Source organism: Ambystoma mexicanum, chromosome 2p (genome assembly GCF_040938575.1).
Source record: "Ambystoma mexicanum isolate Mex_15411 chromosome 2p, UKY_AmexF1_1, whole genome shotgun sequence".
In the NCBI taxonomy this organism is placed as follows: Eukaryota; Metazoa; Chordata; class Amphibia; order Caudata; family Ambystomatidae; genus Ambystoma; species Ambystoma mexicanum.
This window is the reverse complement of record NC_090923.1, coordinates 1,136,255,555-1,136,264,434: the sequence shown is the minus strand read 5'-3', so window position 1 is coordinate 1,136,264,434 and position 8,880 is coordinate 1,136,255,555. Positions and strand designations below refer to the sequence as shown.

Below are 8,880 nucleotides of genomic sequence, written 5' to 3'. Positions count from 1 at the left end.
TTTTTTCTAGACTTCATTGGTAGATTTGAAAAGTGATCACATGCTTTGATAAACTGTTAACCTTTTTCCTTCCTTAACCTTTCCTTTTTGACCAACCTCATAATTTACAAAGCGCAAAAGTGATATATATACCATTACTGTCCTAGTTAATGAAGTCACCACAGGGTTTATGCAGGAAGTGTGTATGAAGCATCTCTAAAGAGTATCTAATTACTTTGCCTTGATTCTGAGAACGTATTTTGAAGTGTATTTTTATTGTTGCACATTGCCCTTTTTAAAGAATGGATATTTAAAACTGACCGTTAAATAAATAAATAATTATTTTACTAGAAAGCCTTGAGTCTAAGTGTTATTTGTATACTTGTATTTGTGGATTTCAATGCTACAGCTCATATTTACCCCTCTTCAGATAAGTCTGGCTGCTCAGTCATGTTACCAACTTCTGTGTTACAGACCTATACCAATAGGTGGGTTACCTACTACCAAGAGGACCAGGGTGGTGCAGTCTCCCACAGAGGGTTACTACTCCAATTCTTGCCTAACCCTAAAAATCTGTTTACTTAAAGCAGTTTGGTCTGCTAACCCTTATTTGTTTGAGCCCTCCTAATCCTACCCCCTTGGTTTGCGCCACCCCCCCCAAATAATTATATCTAGAGACGTCACTGCAATTGAAGGAAATATAATGAATGACAGGGCCCACCCTTAGTATTACAGCTCAGAACAGAGGAGGGCAATTTGTGATTCCAAATGCTGATGGCTGATTAGATGAAAACAGCAACATCGAGTGCAAGGTAGACACTGTTTCTAGTGAAATATTGCCCCCTAGTTTTCTTTTTTTACAACTCTGTGAAGATAACATTTTCAAGTGGTTCCTGTATCCTTATTGTAACCAATCACACAGAGTTCTACTATAGCCAATAGAGATACAGAAATGGAGTCGCATTTGGCCTGTCCAATCAGAACGCGGGGGAGAGAACGAAAACAGTGATGTACTTTATGGGCGGAGCTACAGGGCTGCTTAGCAGAACACCGTATTTACATTACAAAAAGCCTGGGTGCCCTGGAAACACAAACGAGTCGTGTTTATGTCACTAGACGTCACGCCTTCAGCGCAGGCGCAGCAACCGTTTTGTAAACTTCGCATCTAATAACAAAATAGGAAAGGGTCGTCAGAAAAAAAAGTAGATTTTTAGAAAACATTACAAATTTATAAAAACGAAAGTGTAACACGTGCTCGCCCATAATTGACAGTTGTACTGAATGTTCTATATTAGACGGTTTTTAATTTGTTCTAGAAATACAAATCATTTTACATAGAATTGGTCATCATTCTTATAAATGCATTTGTAACTTTGGGGAAAAGTTCAGGAAATTCTGCTTCACGGCGACTATGGAAAGTGGCTGCTCTGTTCCAAGATGGACACTTTAAACACATATTTGGCGCCAACAAATCTCAATTTTCCCCCTCCCTCCGTTTTTTTTTTATATTCAAAGCTTAGGAACTGCGCGCGCTCTACTCTACCAAGTTCCTACAGACATAGACGACGGGAGGGCGGGTGCGCAGGGTTTCCGAGGCCCCGGAAGCGGAAGCCCAGCTTCGATCTATACACACACACATACACAACGGCAGTGGAGGAGAGAGAGGTAAAAGGTGATAGCCACGGAGATGGACACTAAGAAGATGCGCGTGGTTGATTTGCGCGCTGAGCTGCAGCGTCGCGGCCTGGATCCCCGCGGCCTGAAAGCGGAACTCGCCCAGCGCCTAGACGAGGCCCTAGAAGCCGAGGGGGGAGGTACTAAGATTCCCCTACAAACACGGGACGAAGAGGATGCGGAGACCCCTCACGAGGAAGAGCTGGAGACAGAGGAAATACGAAGCCCCAGGCTCCGGGGTAAAGACAGAATCAAGGCACAGACCGATGACGGCAGTGAGGAGGACGAAGGCGAAGAAGAGTCAGAAGGCAAGAGACCCAGATTGCGTAGGGCCAAAGAGCCAGTTAAAACTGCTGTTTCGGCTAAAGACTTGCCTAAAATATCTTCCCCGACCAAAGACCTGACGAAGACTTCCGACCTGGCTGCTAATGCAGACATACCTGTCTCTGGCAAGTCAACCATCCCTCAGCGCAGTAAAAAGGACGCAGCCAGTGAGGGAGAGGACAGTACAGAGGAACTGCCAGGATCCAAAAGGTCACGCTTACGTGCTAAGGAAAAGGCTCTCACCCCAGTTCGTGGTAAAGTGGCACCAGATATTCAATCAGGAGAGAGTCCTGGGGAGGAGCCAGATGCCAAGAGACCCAGGTTGCGTGGAAAGGAGAAGGATGCCACTCCAGTTCGTGGCCGAGGTACTGAGAGTGGGGGCACCCAGGATGGTTCGGAGGAGGAAGAGGCGGAGATGAAGGTTGCTGTGACCGTCAGTAAGGCCAAACAAGCAAAAGCTGAACCCCCGGGACGAGGGAAAGTGACTCATTGCAGGGAGGAGACTGAGAGCTCAGATGGGGAAGAGAAGGTGGGAATGCGGCAAACGAGGAGGACAAGGCTACGTGGGAAGGAGACAGTGGATGCCCTTGTTCCTGGCAAGGCCACATGTGGCAAGGGTGATGCACCGGAGGGTTCTGAAGAGGAAACTGGAGCAGGGCTAAAGAGTACAGCAGCACGCAGTAAGCTGAAGACTGCTCCTGCAATGCAAATACAAGATGAAAAAACAAAGGTTGAAAGCTCTGAGGAAGAAGAGGAGCAAAAAATGAGGAAGACGGGTCTTCGTGGTAAGCCTGCAGTGACCTCAACTCGTGGCAGGTCTGGAAAATCTGAGGACACTATGAGTGAAGCAAGTGAAGAGCAGGAAATGCAAAGTCCTCGTCTGAGGGGTAGGTCTGTCCGTGGGCGAAGGGAGGAGACTGCCCCTTTACGCCAAGTGGAGGAAGAAATCAAAAGTCCCAGACAGCGCAGTACAGCTGAAACGCCAGCCCGTGGGAAATCGCAGAAAGGAGATAGTAATGGCGAAGAGATGGAAGATGAGATCAAGAGTCCAAAGGCACGAGTGAAGGCTGGAAAGGGAAAGGCTGAGAGACTATCACCTGAGAAGGAGGAGAAAGATAGCCAAGAAATGGAGACAGAAGTGGAATTGGTGGAGGAAATTAAAAGTCCCAGGCTTAGAGGGAAAGCAGGAAAAGAGAAAGCTGAAGCTCTGGCCCGCGACAAGGCTGAAGCCCAAGCCACAGAGAAGGCAGAAAAAGCTGAGGCGGTGGCTCTAGAGAAGGCAGAAAAGGAAAAGGCTGAAAGATTGGCCCGTGAAAAGGCTGAAGTCCTGGCACATAAAAGGTTAGAAAAGGAGAAGGCTGAAAAAGAAAAGGCAGAGTCCTTAGCACGTGAGAAGACAGAGAAAGATAAGGTTGCTGCTCTGGCCAAGGAGAAAGCTGAAAAGGCAGAGGCTCTGGCCAAGGAGAAAGCTGAAAAGGCAGAGGCTCTGGCCAAGGAGAAAGCTGAAAAGGCAGAGGCTCTGGCCAAGGAGAAAGCTGAAAAGGCTGAGGCTCTGGCCAAGGAGAAAGCTGAAAAGGCTGAGGCTCTGGCCAAGGAGAAAGCTGAAAAGGCTGAGGCCCTGGCCAAGGAGAAAGCTGAAAAGGCTGAGGCCCTGGCCAAGCAGAAAGCTGAAAAGGCGGAGGCCCTGGCCAAGCAGAAAGCGGAAAAGGCTGAAGCCTTGGCTCGAGAGGAGAAGGCTGCGAAGGAGAAGGCAGAGGCCTTGGCCAGAGAGAAGAAGGAGAAGGCAGAGGCCTTGGCCAGAGAGAGGAAGGAGAAGGCAGAGGCGCTGGCCAGAGAGAAGGCCGAGAAGGCAGAAGCCCTGGCCAGAGAGAAGGCCGAGAAGGAGAAGGCAGAGGCCCGAGAGGCCGAGAAGGAGAAGGCAGAGGCCCTGGCCCGAGAGAAGGCCGAGAAGGAGAAGGCAGAGGCCCTGGCCCGAGAGAAGGCCGAGAAGGAGAAGGCAGAGGCCCTGGCCCGAGAGAAGGCCGAGAAGGAGAAGGCAGAGGCCCTGGCCCGAGAGAAGGCCGAGAAGGAGAAGGCAGAGGCCCTGGCCCGAGAGAAGGCCGAGAAGGAGAAGGCAGAGGCCCTGGCCCGAGAGAAGGCCGAGAAGGAGAAGGCAGAGGCCCTGGCCCGAGAGAAGGCCGAGAAGGAGAAGGCAGAGGCCCTGGCCCGAGAGAAGGCCGAGAAGGAGAAGGCAGAGGCCCTGGCCCGAGAGAAGGCCGAGAAGGAGAAGGCAGAGGCCCGGGCCCGAGAGAAGGCCGCGAAGGAGAAGGCAGAGGCCCTGGCCCGAGAGAAGGCCGCGAAGGAGAAGGCAGAGGCCCTGGCCCGAGAGAAGGCCGAGAAGGAGAAGGCAGAGGCCCTGGCCCGAGAGAAGGCCGAGAAGGAGAAGGCAGAGGCCCTGGCCCGAGAGAAGGCCGAGAAGGAGAAGGCAGAGGCGCTGGCCCGAGAGAAGGCCGAGAAGGAGAAGGCAGAGGCGCTGGCCCGAGAGAAGGAGAAGGCAGAGGCCCTGGCCCGAGAGAAGGCCGAGAAGGAGAAGGCAGAGGCGCTGGCCCGAGAGAAGGAGAAGGCAGAAGCCCTGGCCCGAGAGAAGGCAGAGAAGGAGAAGGCAGAAGCCCTGGCCCGAGAGAAGGCCGAGAAGGAGAAGGCAGAGGCCCTGGCGCGAGAGAAGGCCGAGAAGGAGAAGGCAGAGGCCCTGGCCCGAGAGAAGGCCGAGAAGGAGAAGGCAGAAGCCCTGGCCCGAGAGAAGGCCGAGAAGGAGAAGGCAGAGGCCCTGGCCCGAGAGAAGGCGGAGAAGGCAGAGGCCCTGGCCCGAGAGAAGGCGGAGAAGGAGAAGGCAGAGGCCCTGGCCCGAGAGAAGGCCGAGAAGGAGAAGGCAGAGGCCCTGGCCCGAGAGAAGGCCGAGAAGGAGAAGGCAGAGGCCCTGGCCCGAGAGAAGGCCGAGAAGGAGAAGGGAGAGGCCCTGGCCCGAGAGAAGGCCGAGAAGGAGAAGGCAGAGGCCCTGGCCCGAGAGAAGGCAGAGAAGGAGAAGGCAGAGAAGGAGAAGGCAGAGGCCCTGGCCCGAGAGAAGGCCGAGAAGGAGAAGGCAGCGGCCCTGGCCCGAGAGAAGGCCGAGAAGGAGAAGGCAGCGGCCCTGGCCCGAGAGAAGGCCGAGAAGGAGAAGGCAGCGGCCCTGGCCCGAGAGAAGGCCGAGAAGGAGAAGGCAGCGGCCCTGGCCCGAGAGAAGGAGAAGGCAGCGGCCCTGGCCAGAGAGAAGGCAGAGAAGGAGAAGGCCGAGGCCCTGGCCAGAGAGAAAGCGGAGAAGGCGGAGGCCCTGGCCAGAGAGAAGGCCGAGAAGGCGAAGGCGGAGGCCCTGGCCAGAGAGAAGGCCGAGAAGGCGGAGGCCCTGGCCAGAGAGAAGGCCGAGAAGGAGAAGGCGGAGGCCCTGGCCAGAGAGAAGGCCGAGAAGGAGAAGGCGGAGGCCCTGGCCAGAGAGAAGGCCGAGAAGGAGAAGGCGGAGGCCCTGGCCAGAGAGAAGGCCGAGAAGGAGAAGGCGGAGGCCCTGGCCAGAGAGAAGGCCGAGAAGGAGAAGGCGGAGGCCCTGGCCAGAGAGAAGGCAGAGAAGGAGAAGGCGGAGGCCCTGGCCAGAGAGAAGGCAGAGAAGGAGAAGGCGGAGGCCCTGGCCAGAGAGAAGGCCGAGAAGGAGAAGGCGGAGGCCCTGGCCAGAGAGAAGGCCGAGAAGGAGAAGGCGGAGGCCCTGGCCAGAGAGAAGGCCGAGAAGGCGGAGGCCCTGGCCAGAGAGAAGGCCGAGAAGGAGAAGGCAGAGGCCCTGGCCAGAGAGAAGGCCGAGAAGGAGAAGGCAGATGCCCTGGCCAGAGAGAAGGCCGAGAAGGAGAAGGCAGAGGCCCTGGCCAGAGAGAAGGCCGAGAAGGAGAAGGCAGAGGCCCTGGCCAGAGAGAAGGCCGAGAAGGAGAAGGCAGAGGCCCTGGCCAGAGAGAAGGCAGAGGCCCTGGCCAGAGAGAAGGCGGAGAATGAGAAGGCAGAGGCCCTGGCCAGAGAGAAGGCGGAGAAGGAGAAGGCAGAGGCCCTGGCCAGAGAGAAGGCCGAGAAGGAGAAGGCAGAGGCCCTGGCCAGAGAGAAAGCCGAGAAGGAGAAGGCAGAGGCCCTGGCCCGAGAGAAAGCGGAGAAGGAGAAGGCAGAGGCCCTGGCCCGAGAGAAGGCGGAGAAGGAGAAGGCAGAGGCCCTGGCCCGAGAGAAGGCGGAGAAGGAGAAGGCAGAGGCCCTGGCCCGAGAGAAGGCAGAGAAGGAGAAGGCAGAGGCCCTGGCCCGAGAGAAGGCCGAGAAGGAGAAGGCAGATGCCCTGGCCCGAGAGAAGGCGGCGAAGGAGAAGGCAGAGGCCCTGGCCCGAGAGAAGGCGGCGAAGGAGAAGGCAGAGGCCCTGGCCCGAGAGAAGGCGGCGAAGGAGAAGGCAGAGGCCCTGGCCCGAGAGAAGGCGGCGAAGGAGAAGGCAGAGGCCCTGGCCCGAGAGAAGGCGGCGAAGGAGAAGGCAGAGGCCCTGGCCAGAGAGAAAGCGGCGAAGGAGAAGGCAGAGGCCCTGGCCAGAGAGAAAGCGGAGAAGGAGAAGGCAGAGGCCCTGGCCAGAGAGAAAGCGGAGAAGGAGAAGGCAGAGGCCCTGGCCAGAGAGAAAGCGGAGAAGGAGAAGGCAGAGGCCCTGGCCAGAGAGAAAGCGGAGAAGGAGAAGGCAGAGGCCCTGGCCAGAGAGAAAGCGGAGAAGGAGAAGGCAGAGGCCCTGGCCAGAGAGAAAGCGGAGAAGGCAGAGGCCCTGGCCAGAGAGAAAGCGGAGAAGGAGAAGGCAGAGGCCCTGGCCAGAGAGAAGGCGGAGAAGGAGAAGGCAGAGGCCCTGGCCAGAGAGAAGGCGGAGAAGGAGAAGGCAGAGGCCCTGGCCCGAGAGAAGGCGGAGAAGGAGAAGGCAGAGGCCCTGGCCCGAGAGAAGGAGAAGGCAAAGGCAGAGGCCCTGGCCCGAGAGAAGGCAGGGAAGGAGAAGGCAGAGGCCCTGGCCCGAGAGAAGGCGGAGAAGGCAGAGGCCCTGGCCCGAGAGAAGGCGGAGAAGGAGAAGGCAGAGGCCCTGGCCCGAGAGAAGGCGGAGAAGGAGAAGGCAGAGGCCCTGGCCCGAGAGAAGGCGGAGAAGGGGAAGGCAGAAGCCCTGGCCCGAGAGAAGGCCGAGAAGGAGAAGGCAGAGGCCCTGGCCCGAGAGAAGGCCGAGAAGGAGAAGGCAGAGGCCCTGGCCCGAGAGAAGGCGGAGAAGGAGAAGGCAGAGGCCCTGGCCCGAGAGAAGGCGGAGAAGGAGAAGGCAGAGGCCCTGGCCCGAGAGAAGGAGAAGGCAGGGGCCCTGGCCCGAGAGAAGGCAGAGAAGGAGAAGGCAGAGGCCCTGGCCCGAGAGAAGGCTGAGAAGGAGAAGACAGAGGCCCTGGCCCGAGAGAAGGCCGAGCAGGAGAAGGCAGAGGCCCTGGCCCGAGAGAAGGCCGAGAAGGAGAAGGCAGAGGCCCTGGCCCGAGAGAAGGCCGAGAAGGAGAAGGCAGAGGCCCTGGCCCGAGAGAAGGCCGAGAAGGAGAAGGCAGAGGCCCTGGCCCGAGAGAAGGCCGAGAAGGAGAAGGCAGAGGCCCTGGCCCGAGAGAAGGCCGAGAAGGAGAAGGAGAAGGCAGAGGCCCTGGCCCGAGAGAAGGAGAAGGCAGAGGCCCTGGCCCGAGAGAAGGAGAAGGCAGAGGCCCTGGCCCGAGAGAAGGAGAAGGCAGAGGCCCTGGCCCGAGAGAAGGAGAAGGCAGAGGCCCTGGCCCGAGAGAAGGAGAAGGCAGAGGCCCTGGCCCGAGAGAAGGAGAAGGAGGAGAAGGCGGAGGCCCTGGCCCGGGAGAAGGCGGAGGCCCTGGCCCGGGAGAAGGCGGAGGCCCTGGCCCGGGAGAAGGCGGAGGCCCTGGCCCGGGAGAAGGCGGAGGCCCTGGCCCAAGAGAAGGCGGAGAAGGCGGAGGCCCTGGCCTGGGAGAAGGCGGAGGCCCTGCCCGAGAAGGAGAAGGCAGAGGCCCTGGCCCGAGAAAAGGCAGAGAAGGAAAAGGCGGAGGCCCTGGCCCGAGAGGAGGAAAAGGCAGAGGCCCAGGAGAAGGCGGAGGAATATAAAAGGAAGACTCTTTCTTGTGAGAAGGCAGATGCCCTCTTGTACCAGGGTAAGATCCAACCTGGTCCTGCAATACCTTTACACAAGGAGAAAGCTGAGGCATTGGTGCCAGAGAAAAATTCAGAAACTTTGGTCACTGAGGAGAAGAGGCCGGAGGCATTGGTGCCAGAAAAGATAGTACAGGTCTTGGCAAGTGAGGCTGGTGAAGCACTGCCAAAGGAGAAGGACAACGTCCACTATAATGACCAAGCCAAGAGTGTGGCCCCAGAGGAGCAGAGGGTACCTGAATTTCCCTCTGCATTACTCCAGCCAGGGGATGTCCTAAATCCTGACCGACTGATGTGCATTTCAGAAAAAGAAAGGATGCCGGAGGGAATTGAACCGAAGGAACCTGGGCATGATGGTGTGAATGGGAGACGTAAACGGACCTGGGAGGAGATGGAGCCTGAGGCAGGTCCCAGTGAAGACGGGCAGAGTGGTGATGATACACAGGATGACTATGAGAAGGAGGGTACAGAGGAAGATTTGGGTATGTATTGTAATTTTGATTGTTGTGCTGCACTTCTTACAGAGTGATTACCCCCATTAACCTGTTTGCTTCTTTAGAATGTAGTTGTAGGAATTGTCAAAAATACGATTTAGTCTAAATCTTTGATGGAAGGTGGCCATTCCTAGCAGAATGGCTTTGTGCCACATCCACCTTTGCCCCAAAGCACAACTGCTGT

The 8,880-nt window shown here is 56.9% G+C and overlaps 1 protein-coding gene across 1 annotated transcript in view; it reads left to right on the top strand.

Moving 5' to 3' along the window:
* The first annotated feature begins 1,548 nt into the window (after positions 1–1,548).
* Positions 1,549–8,880, top strand: part of HNRNPUL2 (heterogeneous nuclear ribonucleoprotein U like 2) — a 225,324-nt gene continuing 217,992 nt past the window's right edge. Inside the window, exon 1 of the mRNA XM_069645200.1 lies at positions 1,549–8,684. Within this exon, the coding sequence (XP_069501301.1) occupies positions 1,667–8,684 (7,018 nt within the window). The 5' untranslated portion in view covers positions 1,549–1,666. The remainder of the gene's footprint in view (positions 8,685–8,880) is intronic.